The 25,306-nt window shown below is 40.3% G+C and overlaps 1 protein-coding gene across 1 annotated transcript in view; it reads right to left on the bottom strand.

The window, feature by feature from the left end:
* The window catches only part of ADCY2 (adenylate cyclase 2), a 4,811,883-nt gene that overhangs the window by 3,396,571 nt on the left and 1,390,006 nt on the right, over window positions 1-25,306 (bottom strand). The window contains exon 3 of the mRNA XM_069219709.1: window positions 5,183-5,344. Within this exon, the coding sequence (XP_069075810.1) occupies window positions 5,183-5,344 (162 nt within the window). The remainder of the gene's footprint in view (window positions 1-5,182; window positions 5,345-25,306) is intronic.

Below are 25,306 nucleotides of genomic sequence, written 5' to 3'. Positions count from 1 at the left end.
TATCTATACTTGTTTTGTGCAGAATTTGCATAATTTCTTTTTACGCAAATTCAGTGCAAAACAAACTCTATATTAATACTTTGGCTCTAGTCCCTTCTTGTGCCAAATTTATGGAGTTAAAGTCATTTTTGGACATGGAAACCTACCTTGCCTTAATGAGATGCAAGGTAGGCAAAAAATGACTCTATTGCCTTAACGCCATATTTATCCCCGTGCTAAAATCAGGGGGGAACTCGCTTTGCACCATTATTTAATGTCTGGGTCAGGGCAGGTGTTAGGGGACCTGTGGACCTATTTCCATGGTGGACCACCATGGAATAAGCCCACAGGTGCCCTCCCCAGGCCCCAGGGACACCCACACCCACACCAGAGGGACAGCGGAGGATGGGAGGCCTCATCCCCGGTAAGTATGGTACTGGGTGCAATGGTCATGCCCAAGGGACCCTGGTCCCCTGGTCCCCTGTGCTGGCCTTTGGGGTGGTGGGTATGACTCCTGTCTTTTCTAAGATAGGAGTCATGTAGTATGGATGGCTTTGCATCAGAAAATGACTCTAGGCAGGTTAGAGTAATTTTTTTTACTCTATCCTGTCATTTGTTTGGTGCAAAACTCCCTTCTTCCATACCACCAGCCCCACCCGACTAACGCCATTTTTTTATGCTAGCCTACCCTTTGCACCAGCTTGCACCATTCCATAAATATGGTGCCCGGCGGGTGCACAGAAATATTGCAAGCTGGTGCTAAACCTTTTGGTTGAAAACTGCGTTAGTTCAGTTTTGCACCCAAAAGTATAAATCAGGGCCTTGGTGTGCAAGTCTAAGGTTTCCATAAAATCCGTGAAAGAATGGACCAGGAGACGCAGCACCAGTGGTGTCCACACCATAAACACGGCATCACCCATGTAGAAAATGTTAAGTACATCCTGTGTGGCACTGAGTAGGAAGACATAAAGCTAGTTAATGTACAACACAAAAAGTAATGGTGCAACATGGACCATTACTGTACCCCTCAGGCAAAGCTTATGTCCCCAGAAACTTCCTTTTAGCTGCTAATTCTGATTCTCACCTTCATATCAGTATGCAGGTATTCCAGAAGGTACACTAAAACAGGATCCATCCCCTGTCAGATAAGCAAGTGCCAAATCTTGGATCTATTAACACACTCAAAGGCTGACGAAAGATCCATGAATGCCAGATGGAGTGGAGTTTTTTTGACAACAGTGTATTTCCCCTGCAGAGTCAGAACAGGTTATTTGATCATTGGAATGTTGGGAGATGGAGGCAATTAAATGACTCAGGGCTATCAATGGCCAATGTAATCCTTCTGCTCCAACATTCCAGTGTTTGTCTTTCATGTTCTCCCATTTTAATTTTGAACATTCTACCCTCAGATGGTAGAATTTTCCAATAGCCTTATAGCCCTGCTGCCTTGGGCCACAACACTTGATCACTGACCTTTCCCGCATTATTCACATTTCCCTTTGATATAGGCCCTCATCTGTGTCTCTGGCTTATAATTCAGGTTCAGGATCTTTCACAACTGATTCCTCTTTTCAATGAGCAATAATGCTATGAGAGGTGTTGGCCAAACATGGTTTTCAAACACCTATGGAATTTCTAATGATAGTATGAGATGGTGTACCTCTTTTCACTGTTTTGGGACAAGAGGTAACATTTTCTTCTCACTGAGATCTGATCTAGAAATTTTGTCTGGCAAAAGCAGTGTATTTTTGCAAAATACAGAGGTTTTAAGGACTAACTGGACTGAGTGGATTGAGTTTATGTTGAAAATACCTAGTTGCCTGTCTAGAAGAGAGCTGTGCACTATGAAGTGTAGTAATGTCTTCTCCCCTCAGCTACTGAACAGACTTATGTGTCTACGATTTATGTTCATAATTTCTCATTCCATTGATGTATGTCATTTCATCAATTTGCATGACTTGCACTTTCAAAATATGTTTTTTGAAATATCGCTTATAATATTGCAATTCAAAGTAGCGCTTACCAGCAAGTACCTTAAGTGAATATGAATGAGGTGGATCATCCCCAAGAAGCTAAATATATTGAGCTACATGTTTGTAAAGGTAGGATTCATATAACATACAGTTTCACTTTTTCCCAGAGCTATATTTTGATTAAAGAAACCAGAAAGCAACCTGCAAGACAGCATTCTGTTGGAACTAAATATAGTAATTTCATTTTTGGTGGAAGCCACCTTTTGGTGTCCACTTACCAATGGTTTCAGAAGATACACAGAGTTTGTTGTACTGATCAGATGTTGCATCAAGCTTTACTACCAGCTACTTTTAATTTACATAAAAATAAAATTGAAGGTTGAGACCACAGACAAGATAGAGCAAAGATCTAATGCATATGCTATGACTAGGAGAGTGAGTGGGGGACCTACTTATCTACATAGCCTTCAATGATAAGTACTATATCCCAATCACACAGGCGGATTGTGACCATCTACTTGGAAGAAAATGATTCAAACCAATACCTAGCCTACCTGGATACCCATTGTATTGATTCAAGCTAATTGATCAATGCTAGATGGCCAACCATGTCAAAGGTTGCAGGGAAACTTAAAACAACCAAGTTGACAATATTCCAGTGTCTTTGATAAGCAACAAGGTGTCTTAAATATTTAACAAAGAAATATTAATCCCTTGTGCCAAACATAACCTCAATGCAGTCCTGCCTGTAGCTCATGGGAATTAAGATGGGCTCTGAGTTGTTAAGAAGTATGCTACCTATGAGGCAACCCTATACCCCTACGGAAACCTGGAGCTAACGAATTGAAATATTTCACAATCCTAGTGTACACTTTTAAATATTTTGGCAGACTATGCGAGGATCAGTGATCCTAAATTTGTTAGCATATCACTTAATTATTTGAGCCCAAATTTACCACATCAAAAGGGACTTCAATGTATTTAGAGTGTACCGAGAGAATGCAACTTGTACTACTACATGCAAATGTATTATGTCAGTAATCTGAAATGTCTGAGAGACAAATTAAAAGTACAACAAAAAAGTACTTAACTTTAAGCATGGAGCACATATGAGGAAAGTCTGGTCATCACAATATACTGACACAATTATGAAATAAAATATAATTAGTGAATGATAATTGATTTGTCTCATGATTCCAGTTAGGGTTGTCAACATTTTGGTTCCTTAGACATGGTTATTTGAAAGCAACATATGGAAAGATACATTATCTAGCTATGTTCAATAATAGACATTTTTTTTAAAGAATTCTTATTCTATCCCAAGACAATTTATTAATCTACGCGCACACACCATGTGTAATCAAGGAACCAGAATATACAAAGTATTTTATAGGGAAGAGTCATCATGATGATCATGATCAATAAGCGAACAATAAATGAAATAAAAAATAAAGTGTTAGACCTTCAATTTTTTGCATAAACATTGAACAATTGAGAAGAGAATCATTTTATAGACTTGCTAACATACATTTTCACTATGTTCACATTTTTTATTCAGGCTCTATTGCCTAGTGATGATAATACTGAAACAGTTAAGATTTAATTTAAGGACCTGTGTGAGTCACATGGAACTATGCATTGTAATCCATAAAAGACAACTCAAAAAAACCACAGATTTTGTTTGAGTTCAGAAGAAATGTATTTCTAAATCACTTATAGAAAACCTGAGCAATCTCTACTTTGACTGTGGCCAGCACAAAATCAACCTTTAGTATAATAGGATGGGCCAGCTAGCTCAGCCACCTTAAGAAAAATGTAGAGATATCTCAAATGAAGAGTTTCCACTGTAAGCTTAAAAGTGCCTAAACGATGAATGTTACTCACCACTGAAATGTCAGCCTAAACTATAGAGAAAATAGAATTGAAAAGTGCACATTACTAGAAAGTATTTTCTATTGAGAACTGGTATTAGAAAATGAGTTTGCCAAAGTGGAACTGCTAATACACACAGTCTCATTGTGACTGAAAAGAGCAAGCAGAGGATATACAACTGCTTTTATGTTGCCATAAAAGGTGCATGGAAGTCAAATGAAAACCCCTGGTCCACATGAAAATCTGAAAGTGAGTGACTGTTGCCTTTTAATGTTTGTGCATTGAGGTCAGGATCATTTTGTAAGAAATAAATACATAATATGTGTAAGAAGATATAACCCTGTTTCTGAAGCATGTAGTGTCTCCTTCCATAAAATGCACCTCAAAGTCATTCGTTCCCAAGGAGCGCTCATATAGACATTTATATTTTAAAATAACAAAGGATACTGGTAAATGCTAAAACGATCTGAATGTTAATTCTTTAACATTTCTAAAGGAAACATGCTTATGAAAAGTTGCCCAATTTAAAAAAGAATCATTGTGTTATTATTAGATGCAAACAATTCTCAATGTCGAAGCAAATTAAAAATGTCTAAGGGGTTTGAGGGAATTATAAAAACCATTGGGCTTATTTGAGAAAAGTGGCACTGCACATAGTGGTGCGATGTGTTTAGCCTTCTAACGCCACATTAGCATAAAAAATTACTCTAGTGTGGCACTGGAATGGCACTAAGGGCTCTTAAATATGCCCCATGTTTTTCCCCTCCATACAATGCCCATGCTTTTGGAACAATATTCTTAATAGCGGCTAATTTTGCTTTTCTTTCGGGATCACAGCAAAAAGGTTGTGGCCAAGAGCACTGAGTGCACATAGGTGGCAAGTGACCCCATTTCTTGTGTGACCCATTCAGCCAATCCTGACTTTTTGCAAAATCGCAGGTTGCATGCTATTTGAAATTATGCTAATCTTGGAAAAAGTATAATTACAACTTCCAGGTTGAAAAGTGCCACTGGATGAAAAAAGACTGGCAAATGAGGTCACACATGAAATCGTTCTCTACTCAGTTTTGTAGCTATCTAAAAGATAAAGATATATTCTTGATTGTGGATGCATTTAACTTGGAAGCAATTCAGTTATTTTCTTTAGTAAAAAAGTGAAAATGGGAAAATGACGACATCATTATCTCGTATTCACAGCTCTGCAGATTTAAATATCTGATTTGTCTCCCCCTCCTAAACATGAGCTCCAATTTGTGCTCAGTTTCCCTAGTGATGTAACATAGAGTCGCTTATCTCTTAGGGTAACTCATTGGCCTCTGGCTGAATAGGGCTCCCGCCCCTCGAAGGTCAGTCCCTACCTGCCAGACAAGGTGCTCCTTCCCGGATGTCGAAGAGGAAAGATAGACACTCAGCACAATCGTGTGAGACAAAGACGTTAAGACACTGGCTATTATTGCATCTCTCATGTTGAATGGCAGCATGGTGTATACCACGAAAATAATGAAGAGGAAAAAAGACACCTGAAACGAAACAGAAGAGAACAGAGAGTCAAAAACAAGGAAACTCAACAAGTGTTCAGAAACGTCTCAGCACGTTTGGCAAGCCGAAATTATGGCCGCTGTATCATTTGTGACTGGCGTCAATTTTTCATTTGAAGTGGGGAAAAGCCGTGCATTTGGTTATTAGATAGGCTTTTCAAGGACACGATCACATATAAATACTGGTCTGACAGGCGTCCTTCTCTTCCAGCTGAGCTCAACGGTGTCTGTAACCACAATTTTAGATACGAAATCAATAGTATATCCTCTGAAAGTGAAAAATCAGAACCCACTTTGCTCTTCGCAGGACTTTTTGAGATTGGGGTAGATAGTTAAATCTACTTTTACTAATAACATTAAACAAAACAAATGAAGACGATAAAAATATTAATACTTCAAACACCTATAGAAGAGAAATCCTGAAGAATTTGACGTAGGATTACAGATTTCAAGTGCCTTCGCTTTAGTGGCATGCTTATTCAAAATATGCTCCATATTCAGCAAGAAATAAAAGACATTCTCTTGTACTGACATTTTGAGGTCAAACTTCTAGGCACTTTGGCCCAGATTTAAGAGGGCCTAACGCCACTTTAGCGTAATTATTTTTACGATGATGCAGTGCGAAGTTGGCCTTTTCTCCAGCCATATTTACAAAGTGCAATGCATGCAACCCTTTGCATTACATTATGCATGCATTCCCAACATTAGAGGGGCCAAAAAAATGACCCAAAGAAATCGAAGAGATTTCTTTGCATCATTTTTTTAGCACTTTTAATGTCAGCTCAGAGCAGGTGTCAAAGGGGGCACACCATTGTTTACCATGGGCCCACATATACTGTTCAGGGTTGGTGCCAAATATTTGGTGCTAATACTGAACAGTACACCAATAGCCCCAAAAATGTTGACACTATTTCCCCCTACTCTGCACCATGGTGCGCTGTATCTTAGATACAGCGCACACATGGTGATGGTAGGAGGATGATGAAGGGCGTAAGGAAAGTGGCACTGCGCTGGGTGCAGAACCACTTTCCTAAAATATGCACCTCCATTTTACATATCCAATTCATGTCCTGTCCTGTTTATGTACGAATTGTGAACCACAGTTCCTCAGACAAAATGTACAATGTAATGAGCTTGCACATGCCTCCTGTTAGAAATGGGGTCTTTGGTTGGCAGTCAGGGTACCCTCTGTCCAAGCAAGGACCCTCACTCTAGTCAGGCTAAGTCACACACAATCCAAATTATCCTGTGCCCACCCTCTGGTAGCTTGGCACTGAGCAGTCAGGCTTAACTTAGAAGGCAATGTGTAAAGTATTTATGCAATAAATCATACAATAACAACAATATAGCACCACAAAAATACACCACACAGTGTTTAGAAAAATATATAATATTTATCTGGATATTTGCAGGTCAAAACGATAAAAGGTGCAATAGGAAAATGTAAAGATATCACTGGAAAGTGATATAAAGAGGCAGATGTAGCAATCTCCGAATCGCAAATTCGGATGCAGAATGGTATCTCAGACACCGTCTGCTAATCGCTATGGGGTCGCAAAGACCCACCTCATTAATATTAATGAGGTGGGTCGCATTTTGCAACCCCATAGCGATTCCCTGCACTCACAGGGATGGTGGCCTGCTGGAGACAGCAGACCTCCATGTATGTGACTGCTTTTTAAATAAAGCAGTATTTTTTTTTTTGTATTGCAGCTCGTTTTCCTTAAAGGAAAACGAGTTGCAATACAAAAAAAATAACAAAACCATTTGGTTTCGTTTTTTCAGAGTAGGCAGTGGTCCATTGGACCGCTGCCTGCTCTGAAAAAACATTTATGGCAATATTCACAAAGGGGAAGGGGTCCCATAGGGACCCCTTCCCTTTGGCGAATGGGTTACCACCAGTGTGACATTGGTGGTAACTGTGAATTGCTTTACGACCACGTTCGCGGTCACAAAGCAATTTAGCAACACGGTGCGAGTCGCAAATAGGAAGGGGATACCCCTTCCGATTTGCAAGTCGCTTTCACATTTTGTGAGTCGGTACCGACTCGCAAAATGTGAATGAGCATTGCAATGAGCATTTTGCATGGCGCAAACTGCGATTTTTGCAGTTTGCACCATGCAAAATGCTACCTACATCTGGCCCAAAGTGTCTTAAGTCTTTAAAAAGCAAACAAAGTTTCTTTCAAGCACAAAGTACCTGGTTGGAGTGAAAAATCTCCGCAAAGGGCTGCAGAGGAGGAGGTGCGTAGACAATGGTGTATGCGTCGGTTTTGCCCCTTCACACACGGACTTGCGTCGTTATTTTCCATGCGGGGAAGACGTTGCATCAATTTCAGGCCCGCAGACGGGTCTCCTCTTCGGGTCGCTGGGTTTTCAGACACCGGGGTCTGTACGTGGAATCCTGGGCCTGTTGACCAGCTCTGCTTCGGTCCGGTGGGCGATGCGGGGAAATTTCTCCCCCACGGCAGGTGCTGCGTCGATCTTTTCCTCGCGAAGTCGAGCGGCATCGTTCCGGTTCGGCGAGCAGTGAATTTTTCAACGCGGCACAAGCTGTGCGTAAAATCTTTCACCGCACAAGGAGTCCAGTTGCAAAAGAGACAAGCTCTATGCAAGCCCTTGGAGAGGACTTATGCAGCAAAGCAAGAGAGCAGCTAGACAGCAGGGCAACAGCAAGGCAGCAGTCCTCTTCAGAAAGCAGTCAGGTGAGTCCTTTAGGCAGCCAGTCAGTTCTTCTTGTTAGGATGCAGGTTCTGGTTCAGGATTCATCTCCAGGAAGTGTCTGTCTTGATAGGGCAGGGGCTCTGTTTTTATACCCAAAAGTGCCTTTGAAGTGGGGAGACTTCAAAGAGTGGCTTAGAAGTGCAACAGGTCCCCTTTCAGTTCAATCCTGTCTGCGAGGGTCCCAGTAGGGGGTGTGTCAGTCCTTTGTGTCAGAGCAGGCCCTCCACCCTCCCAGCCCAGGAAGACCCATTCAAAATGCAGATGTATGCAAGTGAGGCTGAGTACCCTGTGTTTGGGGGGTGTCTGAGTGAATGCACAAGGAGCTGTCAAGTAAACCCACCCAGACGTGGATTGTAAGGCACAGAAAGATTTAAGTGCAGAGAAATGCTCACTTTCTAAAAGTGGCATTTCTAAAATAGTAATATTAAATCCAACTTTACTAGTCAGCAGGATTTTGTATTACCATTCTGGCCATACTAAACATGACCTTCCTACTCCTTTCAGATCAGCAGCTACCACTTCAACAATGTATGAGGGCAGCCCCAATGCTGGCCTATGAAGGGAGCAGGCCTCACAGTAGTGTAAAACGAATTTAGGAGTTTTAAACTACACAGGTACATGTCCTGCCTTTTACCCACACAGCACCCTGCTCTAGGGGTACCTAGTCCATACCTTAGGGGTGTCTTATATGCAGAAAAAGGGGAGTTTTAGGCTTGGCAAGTACTTTTAAATGCCAAGTCGAAGTGACAGTGAAACTGCACACACAGGCCTTGCAATGGCAGGCCTGAGACAAGGTAAAGGGGCTACTAAAGTGGGTGGCACAGCCAGTGCTGCAGACCCACTAGTAGCATTTAATCTACAGGCCCTGGGCACATATAGTGCACTCTACTAGGGACTTATAAGTAAATCAAATAGTCCAATTTGGTGTGATCCAAGGTTACCATGTTTAAAGGGAGAGAATATGCACTTTAGCACTGGTTAGCAGTGGTAAAGTGCACAGAGTCTAAAAACCAGCAAAAACAGTGTCCAAAAAGTGGAGGGAGGCAGGCAAAAAGTTAGGGGTGACCACCCTAAGGCTGTCAGGTCTAACACCTCCTTTTCCCATGATTACATGGAATGAATAGTGGCCCAGATTTAAAAGAAAATGTTGTCATTTTCAAAACGCGGTGATATGCCGTATTTAATAGAATACAGCGCACCCCTCTGGTGATAAATTTGCTGCCAAGCGCCAACTCAGCCACCCTTTCGTCATGGTTCAAGGATTGCTGCGCTGCGAGAGAGATTGTTTTTGTGCAGAAAAGTACACCTTACTGCACAAAGCAATCTTTAATTGCCTTTTGCTATTTCTATGTGACCTGCAGAATGCAGCACACATGAAAAGAGCAAAAACTGAGGGTAAATGAAAGCATTTCTCCTCATTTCTCCATGCTAACACCACCCCTGGGGTGGCATTAGATTTTGAGGCTGCCTCAAGTTTATGAAAACTCGTTAATCTGGGGCAGCGTCAAAATGCAATGGTTGTTGCTGTGGCATGCCTACAGCAACACCCATTGTACGCCCCTTCCATGCAAAGTGCTCCGTGTGAAGGGGCCCTATTTACAATGTGGCATTAAGCCACAAAAAGTGGCTTATTGACACCTTTTAAATTGGGTACAGTGCATAGCGCCACCAAAGCGTCACTACAAGTTTTGCTCCGGTGGTGATAGGGCCTTCTAAATCTGGCCCAATGTGCTTAAAAAGTGGATCAAAGAATGCTGCTGTGGGAAAAGCTGGTATGAGGAACTTCAAGGAAATGGGAAGAGAGAGCTCTTCTGCTGCTACATGCACAGCCAATCACTGGGCTGGCATTACTACTGTATACACTTTTTGCTCTTGGCTTGCTGTTTCAGAAGAACTCTTTGGATGATATCAGACAAAAGGGAACCCAAATAAGAATCAACTCTGCTTGAGTTGGAACGTCCTAATTTTAACATAAATGATGTACACACAGCACAGGACAGGACACCTAGGACCCAATTTGCATAGATTTTGCTGTGGCTTACTCTTGTACTACTCCGGACCAAGATCGGACAGGCCTATTAAGCAATCTGGTAGTGCCAGAAGGGCTGCTCTGACATGTCAATGTTGTGGTCAGGTTTCTGACTGTGGGCTTGTTTTATAGTCCGGTGGGATGGTTTTTATTTTTGATTTCCCTGATATTGAGACAAACATTTCCTGTGGCAATCACAAATACATGCAGTCCCCCATAACTTGCAAAACACCTATACAGCATGGGGCAGATTTATGAAAAGTGGTGCTGCACCTAGTGCAACGCCACTTTTCTTATGCCCCTTAGTTCCCCCTTAAGTCCACATTTCTTCAGTCGATATTCAGTGTGTCATCAATGCCGATTTCAACCTCACATCCAACCTAATAGCCAACACGTGTTTCGTCCGGGAATTTCCCAATGACTTTGTCAGGGCTGCAATTGTATAAATTCTTGTTAATTAAATCTAAATCCATCATCCTAATCAAATGATAATATAAAGAAGCCACCACCGATTTGCCAAGAGGTTGGATAGACACATGCGTCCTCACATGTGTCAGTGCCCCGTATTGCAATTTGATACACTATTTGCTCAAGAATGTTGGGCATCATATAGATGATTAGGTACGTGATATTAGTACACAAGTGGGAAATTGGTGAATTATATCCAATATAGAGATTCTAAATGTCACAAAATCATATGCCTTCCTTATCATTTAATGTCCCATATGTATAATGATACCTCTAATGTCCTAATATATATCAAAATAAGCCCAGAATCTTACCTAAAAGTAAAAAAATCAAATTTTTTAACGTAAATAATCCTTGTTAGTATGCCCAATTGTATTCTGTTAATCAAGCATTTCTGTCCTGATGTTGGTATCTTCTGTTAAACAAGTAAAAATACAACGGCTAAGTAGCTTGCCATTCTAAACATCAAACTGTGACCACACTATAATCTCTGAGACCACATCCCATAAAACCCACAGAGCACTAGAATAATTTATGACACTTATCTGAAGATAACTAAAGCACTCACTTCTAATATGAGTATGAAGTATATACTGTATTGCCAGCACAATCCCAAAATCTCTACTGCACACACAATTCTACACGTATCCTCAGATATCGTGTTTGTCTAATGTCTCACCGAATTATGAGCACAATTAAAAATTGCGAACCATATCAAAATGTAGCCAAAACACACACTTTCAAATATACGGTGGGTTTAAACTGTATTATCCGCACCAACTAAAGTTTACTGTTGCTCAAAGAATTCAACACTTCTCCCAACATTACCGCCTTTGCTATATGACTCACCCGAATTCCGAACGCGATTTCGGACCTCAAAATCATTAAGCTACTTCTCGAACGCGAGTACGCGTTGGGCTCCTAGATATCACTTCCGCCTTCGGCTGCGTCTGCATACCTTAGATATAACAGACGGGCTGGACGCGCATTCCGTTCCCTGAAGTCTCGCGCTATTGAACTCGGTGATTACCATAAAAATAAAAATAGGACTATACTGCTGGCGGCCATCTTGGAAGTGAAAATTATGCAATACCATTTTTGCCTTCAGCCGCATCTGCTTACCTAAATTATAACAGAAGAACTAGACGCTTATCCCGTTCCCAAAGGTCTCGAGCTACTATACTCAGTAATTAACCATAAAAATAAAGAAAAAAATATGCTACTGGCAGCCATCTTGGAATTAAAAGTAATGTGATATCACTATGGAAAGACCCACCGAGAAAAATATACATTAGGTGTAAATATCAAGTACTCGAAAAGGAAGATTATCCATGAGTCATGGTTAGTATTAAAAGAGAATACACTAGAGAACGTTAGAAAGTGATTGGAGAGAGACTCAAATGTAGATAAATACAACATGTTAATTTAACATATCAAAATAATTTTATAGTGATATTCCACTATAATGATAAATTCCAGAGTGTAAATTTCTGTATAAAGAGAAAATTAGGTTTTTATTCCATAAATTGGCATAATGATAATTATACCAAAATTATGGAAAACAGAAATTAAACCATATATATCATGTGCACTAAACATATCATTTGACATTTATATACAGAACTTCACATTATAAACTACTACTACTTCCTTGTCATGTATTAGTTATCCATACAAAACAAGTACATATAAAAATAAGTACCACATACCAGATTTGACATGTCCACATAATGCATATTAAGTCATCATATACATATTGTCTATAGCAAACACAGTAGAACCCATCTTATCAATACAGTCTCATCCTAGTCGCCAAGAAAATATTCAAGTTCTCTGTCTGTATTAGGACCTATTTCAACTGCTTGGACATTGATAATCAATTTTAGGATATTGAAATATGCATTGAAGTTTATCTTATTTTTTCCAGAAAATACATAGAGTATTGTTGTGTTTCTAGAATACTGACTTCAGAGTACTTTGTTTTCAAATTTTGTCAAATTATGCTATTGTAACGAGTGCCTCTTGTGGTTAATGATTTAAAGGTGTGCGTTAGCACACTTCTAGGGCTCAGGGGTGGGGTCCTTCAAGGGTGCACCGTCATAGGTTTTGTTCTTATTTGATATTTACCTCATTACCCAGAGCGCCTATTCTTTCTCCCATTACAATACACCTGCGCATAGCTATAACTTAGGTTGAATAGGGAGTGGCTGCTAGAGTGAGGATATAATTATGGATAGGGTTAAGTTAGCAGAAGAACGTTTCAGTAATTTGGCACAGGGCAGTACAGCATTAGACCCGAGTACAAGCTCTAATTATTCTCGTAAAGAGGGCTTGAAAAGTAAATTCATCCGACTGGAAAAATTGAGAAAGAATGAACTCTCAAAGTGGTGGGATGGAGCGACATTGAAACAATATGTCAAGCTTAATCGTATTCCACGGGGTTTACGATCCCAAATTTTCCCAAAGTATGATGATCTGGACTCAGATCTATTGACTCTCTGGGACAAGGAATTGTATTGTATTGTATTGTAATCATATTTATATAGCGCTTACTACCCCTGACGAGGCGTCGAAGGGCTTTTGGGTGAGTAGCACGCTACTCTGGAACCCAACAAGAATTAGTGATGGATTAGTATCGGGAAATAATGAGTACAGTTTTAGTATTATTATGAGTTAATTTGAGGCCCGGATATGAGAGTTTGTTAGTTAGATTGACTAAAGTAATGTAGGGGTAGAGGAGGAAAAAAATCCAGAAGTGTTAATTGGGAGTATATCCTTAATTTACTCAACCCAAAGGCTTGGGATGAGTAAAGGGGGGTGGAGGAGGAAAGAGTATGTGGAAGGGTTAGGGAGAGCATAGTAGCAGGGTGAGATAAATGCGGGAGAATTTAGTATGGTTGTGTGGGAGGTCACGGTAGTAGAGTGAGGTTTGGTGAGTTAGATGTGGAAGCGGAGGGAAGAGCTTAGGCAGAGTTATTTAGGAGATTAAAGTAGTAGAAAGGATTTGGGATGAGTCAGAGTGAGAATGGAGGATAGTTTGATAGAGACATGACATATGATGATGGGTAGATTAGTGTGATAAGATGAGTGCAGGAATTAGTATCTGCATATACACATATACACATATATATATATATATATATATATATATATATATATATATATATATATATATATATATATCCACACATATGCACATATAATACATAATTAGAACAATGGGTAAAATATACTTAGTCAAACATGTTTGAAGAGTGTGTGTATTTTATTGTTATGACATAGTATCGATACATATTTTCTAAAGAAACTAGAAATAACTAGAAATATACACATAATCTGAAAAAAATATTTATCAACATAGGCATATGCAGTTCATAGTTGTTTGAATATGGTGGTTATGAAGGAAAGAGACAACTCTTGAGTATCTTTCTGAAGACAAGAAAGTTATCTGTGGCTCTTATAGTTGGGGGTAATGAATTCCATAGTTTGGCTGCTTGAACGGAGAAGGATGTACCACCTATAGTCTTTTTCTTGTATGGTGGTGTTCTAAGGCGGGGTGCCATTCTTGAGCGGAGGTTTCTTTGCTGGATGTATTTGGTAATTTTGTTTCTGATAAAAAGCAGTCCTGTTCCATGTATAGCTTTGTGGGTGATACAAAGCAGCTTGAAAGTGCATCTTCTGGCAACGGGTAACCAGTGTAGTGCTCTCAAGGCAGGGGAGATGTGGGCTTGAGGCTTTACATGTAATAGTAGCCTGGCTGCGGAATTCTGGATACGTTGTAGTTTTTTCATAACAGATAGAGATGATCCATGGAAGAGGCCATTGGCATAATCCAGTTTGGATAGCACAAGCGAGATAGTAGCTTGCACCTTGTGTGGAAATCCGAGGTGGGGGAAAATGCGTCATAAAGTCTTCAAGGTGATGAAGATTGTTTGTGCTAATTTGTCCACTTGGGCATTCATATTCAAATTGACCTCTAGTTCATTGAAATGTATGGAAATTCTTATCACTAATTCGGAAAGAAAGGTCTCTAGATTACAAATAGAAATTGCCACACTCGAGACAGAAATTGAGGAGCTTAATCTTCCTGAGGCTACAGAGAAAAATTATAAAATCCTAAAGGAGATTCCCTACCAATTCCAACAAGAAATCACCCAGCAAAAGGCAAGGAAGTTAAAAAGGGATGAAAGGGATTATGAATCAGGGAGGGTGTTTACCTTTGCGAGAAAGTATGATCATTTGGTACAGTCGAATCTGAGCAGGCAAGAATCACAGTCCTCTATTACTTCAGGCTCTACATTTACAAGTGCTCAGATATCTAATGATAGTGACACTGAAGGTGGAGTGGCCAGCACACTACAAAATCTACCTACAGGCAGGGGTGTTTTTTTTACAAGAGCTTATGAGGATTAAGCAGAGCAATCGTGACCAAAGCAAGAAAAGGCAAAATACTGTAGGATCAGAAGGGGCAGACGGGGGGGAAAGTGCAACAGAAAAAACAGGTATGAAGACGAGATCCTGGGACAAACGTGTTTGAATCAAAATATAACTGACTCAATAAATGTTGTTAAATTGTCAAACATCAATCTTACAACTGATATGAGAACACTGTTGGAAAAAGGTCTACATTTCTGTCCCACAGACCAAGGGGACATAAGTAAGCTGAAAATAGATTTGTTTCAATTTATTCGCAAACTCAAGTTGAAAAAGTACTTTTCGCTTAATCCAACTGACATTCCAAATAGAGATAACACAGCACATGGTTTTAATTTGAATGAGTTTTCAATGAAAGATATTCAAGACACAGCTATATTATTATCTATTTCTGAACATGAGGAATTTCCAATTATGTTCTTACAAGTGTTGAATGATTTGAACATAATACACAATATCAGCATTAGCAGTGGTCTTAGAAAGAAGTCAAGATGGGTTCCGAAGCTTATCAGCAACAACAATTTGGATATATTTTTTGACTTAGTCTGTAGAGATCTAGACAAGGCTAATCCTCACTTCACCTCTCTCAATTTGAGTCATGGAGAAAGAAAGGCTCTCAAGGAACTCCGGCAAAATGAACAAATAATTATTAGACCAGCAGACAAGGGAGGAAATGTGGTGATAATGAATAAGTGTGATTATGAGAAAGAGATAGCTACTCAGCTACATGATATATGATGTTATGAGAAACATATATAACCCGATTCTGGGTTTAACCAATACTATACAGAGAAAATTGAAAGACTGATATGAGCAAAAATTACTTCATAAAGATGAATATCAATATCTTTTAGTGGATCGACCCAGGTATCCATGTATATACACCCTGCCGAAAATACACAAGGAATTATCATTTCCACCAGGGAGACCCATCATTTCGGGAGAATCTCTGGGCCCACAGAAAAAATATCAGAGTATGTTGATGTTTTCCTTCAACCCATGGTGAACAATTTGCCATCATACATCAAAAACACTACACATATCTTAAGCATCTTAAGTGATTTTGATTGGGATGCTAATATGATACTCGTTAATCTGGATGTTGTCTCTATATACACATGTATAAGACATGATTTGGGTTTGAAGGCGGTTGAGGTGTTCCTTAATAGGAAATCAGTCACCCTATAGGAACATACAAGGATGATATTAGATATGATAGAGCTAATTCTTAAGAACAATTTTTTTCTTTTTAAAAGGGATTGGTATAGACAGAAACAGGGTGTGGCGATGGGCTCAAGATTTTCCCCCTCTTACGCCAACCTGTTTATAGGTTGGTTCGAGGAGAGGTGGGTCTGGGGCCCAGATGTCGCTAAATGGCACACGGACATATTATATTGGGGTTGTTATATTGACGATTGCCTTATGATTTGGACAGGAAGTGCGGAGCAACTTATCGAGTTTTGCGAATATCTAAATTTGAATGACATGAATGTGAAATTCACGTATCAGTATAGCAACAACTGCATTGATTTTCTGGATGCACAATTATATATTGAAAACAATAGTATTCAGAGTAGGTTACACAGAAAATCCACTTCATGCAATTCTATCTTACATGCTGCAAGTGCCCACCCACATCATCAGATCTCTGCGATACCTTATTATGAAATGATTCGGGCAAGATGCAATTGTAGCAAGGAGAAGGAATATGAGAAATGTATTGAAGATATGTGCCAGCGTTTCAAACCAAGGGGATATCAGAGGCACATTATAAGCAATGCAAAACATAGAATTAAAAATATACACAGAGAATACACTTTGAAGCCCAAGGAACATGTCAATAGCAGAGAGCAAGAAAAAGTCAGATTGGTAACAAATTACACAGAGAACTCACAACTATTGCGCAAGTTTATTCATAAACATTGGCATATTCTGTCACAAGATGATACTTTAAAAGATATTATTGGCACCAAACCTGAAATTAATTACTGCAGAGGTAAATCTCTGAGATGCATTTTAAGTCCGGGCTATCCCTTAAATCACACTAAGGAAGATTGGCTTTCTGCTTGTACAACAGGTTTTCATAATTGCGGCCATTGTGGACTGTGCAAATGGGCAAGTCGTAAAAGAATGGAATTCACAGACAATTCGGGCAAGGTATTTAAGATCAGAACACACTCTAATTGCGGCACCTCCTTTGTGGTATATGTGGCGTTGTGCAAATGTAACCGCTATTATGTGGGTAGTACAATTCGTCCATTAAAAATGAGGCTAGGAGAGCATGTGAGGGCACTTGCACATGAGGATTATAGATACCCATTAGTAGCACATATAGGCGGTCATTCTGACTCTGGCGGGCGGCGGTTGCCGCCCGCCAGGCGGGAACTGCCATTTGGCCGTTACGCGGTCAAAAGACCGCTGCCGGCATTTCAACCTTCCCGCTGGGCCGGCGGGCGCTAACCATGTTAGCGCCCGCCGGCCCAGCGGGAAGGAGGCCTGCAACACAGAAGCCGGCTCCGAATGGAGCCGGCGGTGTTGTGGGCGTGCGACGGGTGCAGTTGCACCAGTCGCACTTTTCACTGTCTGCTAAGCAGACAGTGAAAAGCTTCATGGGGCCCTGTTAGGGGGCCCCTGCACTGCCCATGCCAGTGGCATGGGTAGTGCAGGGGCCCCCAGGGGCCCCAGGACACCCGTTCCCGCCAGCCTCTTCCTGGTGGTGAAAACCGCCAGAAACAGGCTGGCGGGAAGGGGGTCAGAATCCCCAGGGCAGCGCGGGAAACCACCGGCCCCGGTTTTCTGACCGCGGCTTTACCGCCGCGGTCAGAATGGGCTTGGAAGCACCGCAAGCCTGTTGGCGGTGCTTCCGTCATTCGCGTGACCGCCAGGGGTCAGAATGACACCCATAATGTCCTGTGAATTACAAAGACCTCACAAGTCTTTTGAATTCTTTGGCATTGACCATATAGGAATTGACTCAAGGGGAGGTAACAGGGAGCTGACGTTAAGGAGAAAAGAGGCCTTATGGATATTACGATTGAGAGCGGTTGAAATAGGTCTTAATACGGACAGAGAACTTGAATATTTTCTTGGCGACTAGTATGAGACTGTATTAATAAGATGAGTTCTAATGTGTTTGCTATAGACAATATGTATATGATGACTTAATATGCATTATGTGGACATGTCAAATCTGGTATGTGGTACTTATTTTCATATGTACTTGTTTTGTATGGATAACTAATACATGACAAGGAATTAGAAGTAGTTTATAATGTGAAGTTCTGTATATAAATGTCAAATGATATGTTTAGTGCACATGATATATATGGTTTAATTTCTGTTTTCCATAATTTTGGTATAATTATCATTATGCCAATTTATGGAATAAAAACCTAATTTTCTCTTGATACAGAAATTTAAACTCTGGAATTTATCATTATATTAGAATATCACTATAAAATAATTTTGATATGTTAAATTAACATGTTGTATTTATCTACATTTGAGTCTCTCTCCAATCACTTTCTAACATTCTCTAGTGTATTCTCTTTTAATACTAACCACGACTCATGGATAATCTTCATTTTCAAGAACTAGATATTTACACCTAATGTATATTTTTCTTGGTGGGTCTTTCCATAGTGATATCACATTACTTCTAATTCCAAGATGGCTGCCAGTAGCATAGTTTTTTCTTTATTTTTATGGTTAATTACTGAGTATAGTAGCTCGAGACCTTTGGGAACGGGATAAGCATCTAGTTCTTTTGTTATAATTTAGGTAAGCAGATGCAGCCGAAGGCAAAAATGGTATTGCATCATTTTCACTTCCAAGATGGCCGCCAGCAGTATAGTCCTATTTTTATTTTTATGGTAATCACTGAGTTCAATAGCGCGAGACATTAGGGAACGGGATGAGCGTCCAGCCCGTCTGTTATATCTAAGGTATGCAGAAGCGGCCGAAGGCGGAAGTGATATCTAGGAGCCCGACGTGTACTCGCGTTCGGGAAGTAGCTTTATGATTTTGAGGTCCGAGATCGCGTTCGGAATTCTGGTGAGTCATATAGCAAAGGCGGTAATGTTGGGAGAAGTGTTGAATTCTTTGAGCAACAGTAAACTTTAGTTGGTGCCGATAATACACTTTAAACCCACTGTATATTTGAAAGTGTGTGTTTTGGCTACATTTTGATATGGTTCGCATTTTTTAATTGTGCTCATAATCGGGTGAGACATTAGACAAACACGATATATAAGGATACGTGTAGAATTGTGTGTGCAGTAGAGATTTTTTGATTGTGCTGGCAATACAGTATGTACTTCACACTCATATTAGAAGTGAGTGCTTTAGTTATCTTCAGATAAGTGTCAGAAATTATTCTAGTGCTCTGTGGGTTTTATGGGATGTGGTCTCAGAGATTATAGTGTGGTCACAGTTTGATGTTTAGAATGGTAAGCTACTTAGCCGTTGTTTTTTTACTTGTTTAACAGAAGATACCAACATCAGGACAGATATGCTTGATTAACAGAATACAATTGGGCATACTAACAAGGATTATTTACATAAAAAAACTGGATTTTTGTACTTTTAGCTAAGATTCTGGGCTTATTTTGATATATATTAGGACATTAGAGGTATCATTATACACATGGGACATTAAATGATGAGGAAGGCATATGATTTAGTGAGATTTAGAATCTCTATATTGGATATAATTCACCAATTTCACACTTGTGTACTAATATTACGTACTTAGGCGGTCATTCTGACTCTGGCGGGCGGCGGTTGCCGCCCGCCAGGCGGGAACCGCCATTTGGGCGCTACGCGGTCAAAAGACCGCTGCCGGCATTTCAACCTTCCCGCTGGGCTCGCGGCCGCTAACCATGTTAGCGCCCGCCAGCCCAGCGGGAAGGAGGCCTGCAACACAGAAGCCGGCTCCGAATGGAGCCGGCGGTGTTGCGGGCGTGCGACGGGTGCATTTGCACCCGTCGCGCTTTTCACTGTCTGCTAAGCAGACAGTGAAAAGCTTCAAGGGGCCCTGTTAGGGGGCCCCTGCACTGCCCATGCCAGTGGCATGGGCAGTGCAGGGGCCCCCAGGGGCCCCAGGACACCCGTTCCCGCCAGCCTCTTCCTGGCGGTGAAAACAACCAGAAACAGGCTGGCGGGGTCAGGGATCAGAATCCCCAGGGCAGCGCTGCTTACAGCGCTGCCCTGGCGGATTCGCCCAGCCGGGGGAAAAACGGCGGGAAACCGCCGGCCCCGGTTTTCTGACCGGGGCTTGTTGGCGGTGCTTCCGTCATTCGCGACCCTAGCGGTCAGAATGACCCCCTTAATTTTCAACATGATGCTCAAAATTCTTGATCAAATAGTGTATCAAATTGCGATACGGGGCACTAACACACGTGAGGACGCATGTGTCTATCCCACCTCTTGGAGAATCGGTGGTGGCTTGTTTATATTATCATTTGATTAGGATGATGGATTTAGATTTAATTAACAAGAATTTATACAATTGCAGCCCTGACAAAGTGATTTTTGGTCATATAATAAGATTGGAGCAACATACATGACAGTTTTTTTTAATCTTCATGGAATTGGTCTTGGACATTGATAATCAATTATATGATATTGAAATATTCATTGAAGTTTATCTTATTTTTTTCCAGAAAATACATAGAGTATTGTTTTGTTTCTAGAATACTTACTTCAGAGTACTTTGTTTTCAAATTTTGTCAAATTATGCGGTTGTAACAAGCGCCTCTTGTGGTTAATGATTTAAAGGTGTGCGTTAGCACACATCTAGGGCTCAGGGGTGGGGTCCTTCAAGGGTGCACTGTCATAGGTTTTGTTCTTATTTGATATTCACCTCATTACCCGGAGCGCCTACTCTTTCTCCCATTACAATACACCCATGCATAGTCCTAATTAACATACTTTAAGGTGTGACAAGCTTGGTCTGGTGGTTTAGTGGACTAAGGCATCCACTCTAGGAACCTTTGTTTGACCTCACGGTCACAGGTTCAGGTCCTGGCGGGTCCACTCACCCTTTCATCAAAAAATTTGAGATCAATAAAATGAGTACCATTGGGTAACAATAAACATCTGTTATTCAGTAACCATAGGTTATGTGTGCTTTACAAACGCCCATGTTATGTCAGTTACCCACAAAAGCCTGAAATAGTGAGATTAAGACATTGTTGTAAAGTTATGATCCGCATACAAACATCTCAAATACCAGTCTAACAAAACTATCTTAAAAATAAAATGGCAAACAGATGATGGTATTTTATTTTTCTTGTATTTAAAGGTGTGAAGTGCTTTATCAGGTTTCAAGTGAACACGTTCGGTACGAATTTAACATTTCACGCAATGGGCCCTATTCAAGGAGTTTTTACAGTGAGGTTAGTAATGAATTATCTTGTAGTACTCCTGGCTTACTATTGAACTCCAGCGGGAAAGCAAGAATAAGACAGAGCAGTCATGTTTTACTTCCTGAATTCAGGAGTAGACCAGGAGAACAGAAGAGTAAGTTATGCCTACCCACAGCAAAGCAACATCTTTGCAAATCTAGCCATATTTCTTTAATAAGAACTGTTGTAGTGCTCCAAAAATATGTTACATCAACAGCTGTTATGTGGTAATTTATGCCCCTACATAATTTCTGCTGGATTGGTTATGACACTTAAAAAATCCACATGGTAATAAGACAGTGGCAGAGAATTGTTTACAAAGTCTTTCCTGCTTCGAAAGTTTTAAGGTATATTTTGACTTTTTTACGTTACTTTCCACTCTGTAGGTTAGTATGGTCTTGTTTGTATGCCTCACCAAGGTATTTGTTTCTGGTAACACAGAAAAATAAATCAATATCCAGAACCAATGGAATAATGCATCAGTGGAGGGCCAACTTATGTAGGAAGATTCTCTAATATGCTGCACGGAAAATACATTAAGCAACATATTGTGCTCTTGTAACTGTTTTGTCTAGTTCTTCTGACATTCAACAAACTGATACAAAAATAATTAAAAAATACAGTAATCTACAAGTTTTCTCAGTGCTCAATTTGCACAAGAATGCTTAGGGCACAGCTCTGCTCAGATGCTCTTGGCTGGTGCAATTAAATGTGGGTGCAGCGAATACTAAGGATGGCAGTCTTAAATGCACTTCATGCCTCTTTAATCTTCATCAGACACTTCCTGGCTCTGCACCTCACTCTTGCAGTTTTCTGCATTGTCCCTTGGTGGAGGTTCTTCAGTCTTTCTCTTCCTCTGTCTTTCCGACATGTGTGGTTTTCCCTCTCTTGCTCTCAGGAAATGTCTGATGCTGAAAAATAAGTTCCAGACCCCAAACAGGAGTGCCAATGGGACCCATCAGCAACCACTGCCTCAAATTAAGAACTGAGAGTCATATTTATAATGCCCTAGCACCAACTTGTGCCACATTAACATCATTATTTTTTACGTTAATGTGGGCCGAGACCGAAATCCCTGCGCCGTATTTACAGGGTGGTGCAATACACGCATTGCTGCACTCTGTAACCCTTTGCGAAACATTCTGCCTGTGCCAGGCATTATGTATGCAAAAGGAGCATTCCCCCGTTAGGGAAGCTGGAAAAATGGGGTAAGGAAATCTATGAGATTTCCTTGCGACATTTTTTACGCCACGTTTAACGCCTGCTCAAGAACAGGAATGAAAAGGGAGCTTCCATTCTTTAGAACGGGCCCTATGTACTCTGCAGGAGTAGTGACAATAGTTTGGTGCTACTCCTGCAGAGTACATCAATAGCGTCATGAGAAATTATGCTATTGCCCCATACCTTCCGCCATGGTCCGACGTATTTTAAATACGCATACACATGGTGGCGATAGGGGGTGCTAAGGGGTGCAGGGAAAGTGGCGCTGCACTCATTGCAGCGCCAATTCCATAAATCTGACCCTGAGTTTCCTAAGAATGAAAACTATACACATTCCGTAGCTCCCACGCAAAATGGTGTTCACCAAGAAATAAACAATGTATTACACATGAAAATACAGTATTGTAATTTTAATAATGTCCTTTTTACCTCTAAGTGTGTAGGAGGTTGTGTAGAATGCTGTATTTAGTATACATGAACACTTTATGGAATAACAGTTGACCCTCATTTATTTGCCGCATCCCAGATATGTTCTAATACTTGTTTTGAGCTCCATGTTTAGTCGGTGAGTACCTTTATTTGGCCTCTGGAAGCACCTTTTCCCATTTCAAAAAAGCCCGGCGTAGGAATGTAGTGCCTTCATATTTAATATGAATGTGCCATAAGAGGAGGCACTATAGTTGAGAGATATTAGACTCTAAGCAAATATGTATAGTACTGGGAATTCATCTATTGAGTCATTGGCTTTTGAAGCATCTGCTACTTTGACAGCTGTGATGTAATGGAAAATATGAATTCATGAGCGCAGTGAAATAAAACATGTTTATGTCAAAGAAAGTATGACTTCTGTTACATGTGTCAGACACCCTTCTTCTCAGTCCACTTGCCAAGAATGTATACAGTCAGGGACTGATTACAATTGGCCCTGTTGGAAGCAATAATCATTGCACCTGATAAAATCAACACCGAGGTTTTCAGATTTTATGTAGTACGATAATTATTGCTTATTCTGAACTTTGAGGGAATAAAAGGTAGTCTGCATGTCCCAATACATTTCAGGCCTGTATTTTTTAGCAGGTTTGATCTGCCGAAAGTTATAACATGTTGCAAACTTGATTGCACCTGATAATTACTAGCTGTGATAAACAATGCACCACTTATAATTGTGATCCCTGTGTGAATGATCACAACATAATAGGCACTAAATGGGCAAAATTAAAATCGCTTCAAGTACCTGTTTAGGTAAATCAGTAACTAAGGGTTAACCTTTTAAATCTGCGAGGTAACTGTTGACACATAGCACCACATGTAAAGTGCTTATGATTACTTTTTATCCCTTTGAGCTAGAGACATAGCTTTTTTGGCTGCAATCGCCGAAGTATGCAACAAATGGTAGATTATTCGGCTAGTGAGGCAAATTCATGTTTACTCAGTAATGGCTGCAGCTGCAAAACCACATTTACAGTGGACATTACCATATTGCAGGACATGGATTTAGAGATGACTGAAGGATGTTGAAACTAAAACGTCATTCTTTTTGCCTAAAAGCTGAAGGTAAACCTGATTACCATAGGCTGTATGAGAGAGGGTCATGTTGTAATGTATGCTTCTAGAATGTTGGGTCTGTGAAATTCTACTGAATTGTGTATTTACATTTACATTATAGTCCTGTAAGGCAGCCTATAACAATGTGGGAGAGTGGTTGGAAGAAAGAAGGGTTCTTAACTGTGGAGGGAAGTATCTGAAGGTTCTGAGGCTGACGTTCAGGGTGTACATCTCCTAAGAGATCTAAACTCTACAACATCATGTAAGCGTTGCAGGAGCAATCAAACAAAGTTAAGGCAGCAAAAAAACAAAATACCAAAAAAGGATATGGCAGGACGTAGCAGCAACATTCATCCAATCGTGCACAGAAATTAAACATCATATCAAGCAGATAGTGCAGAAGATGCTGGTAACACACTTCTCATCAGCCCAAGTTGAGGGCATTCCCTGTGAAAAAAACTAATTTGCTCAACTTTATCCATGCAGCAGATTGCAACCATAAAAGCAAAAAATGTAAGTATGAACAACCTCCTCCCACATAACAAGGCATCTATTATAACATTTCAAAAATCTAAATCAAACACTTTAGCACTCGAATTAAAGAATCAGTGTTGCATTGACTTGAAACACCTCAAACATCAAAACATTTTCTGAGCGAGCCACAGGCGAAAGTACATCTTCTTGCACACACCTGCAACCCTCATTATATTACAGAGCAGTATAATAAAACACCATCCAAATAATCCTGAGGTGGCCCACATCAATGCTAACTCTTACCTATCGCTTGTGATTGACTACATAGAACTTCCTGACCGTCTGCGCAGTGTTAGCACGTCTGACCATAATAAGTATACTTACAAGGGGATGGGATAGGTAGATTAACCTATTGACTCGCAATTAAGATGTTCTTACCATAGCTCCAGTACAAAATCAATAACAAATACACAATATCAATAATTAATAACAATCAATAACATCAATAATCAATGTAGTCAATGATTGTCACCCACCATGACCTTTCAGTCATGAATAACCACACCTTTTATTAAAAGTTAGAAAATGTATTTCCCTATATTAACAATGCTAAGGTCATGTAGATTAATCTCAAAATCAAAT

This window comes from Pleurodeles waltl, chromosome 2_2, assembly GCF_031143425.1.
Source record: "Pleurodeles waltl isolate 20211129_DDA chromosome 2_2, aPleWal1.hap1.20221129, whole genome shotgun sequence".
NCBI lineage: Eukaryota > Metazoa > Chordata > Amphibia > Caudata > Salamandridae > Pleurodeles > Pleurodeles waltl.
The sequence above is the reverse complement of the archived record's forward strand: the minus strand, read 5'-3'. Positions and strand labels throughout refer to the sequence as shown.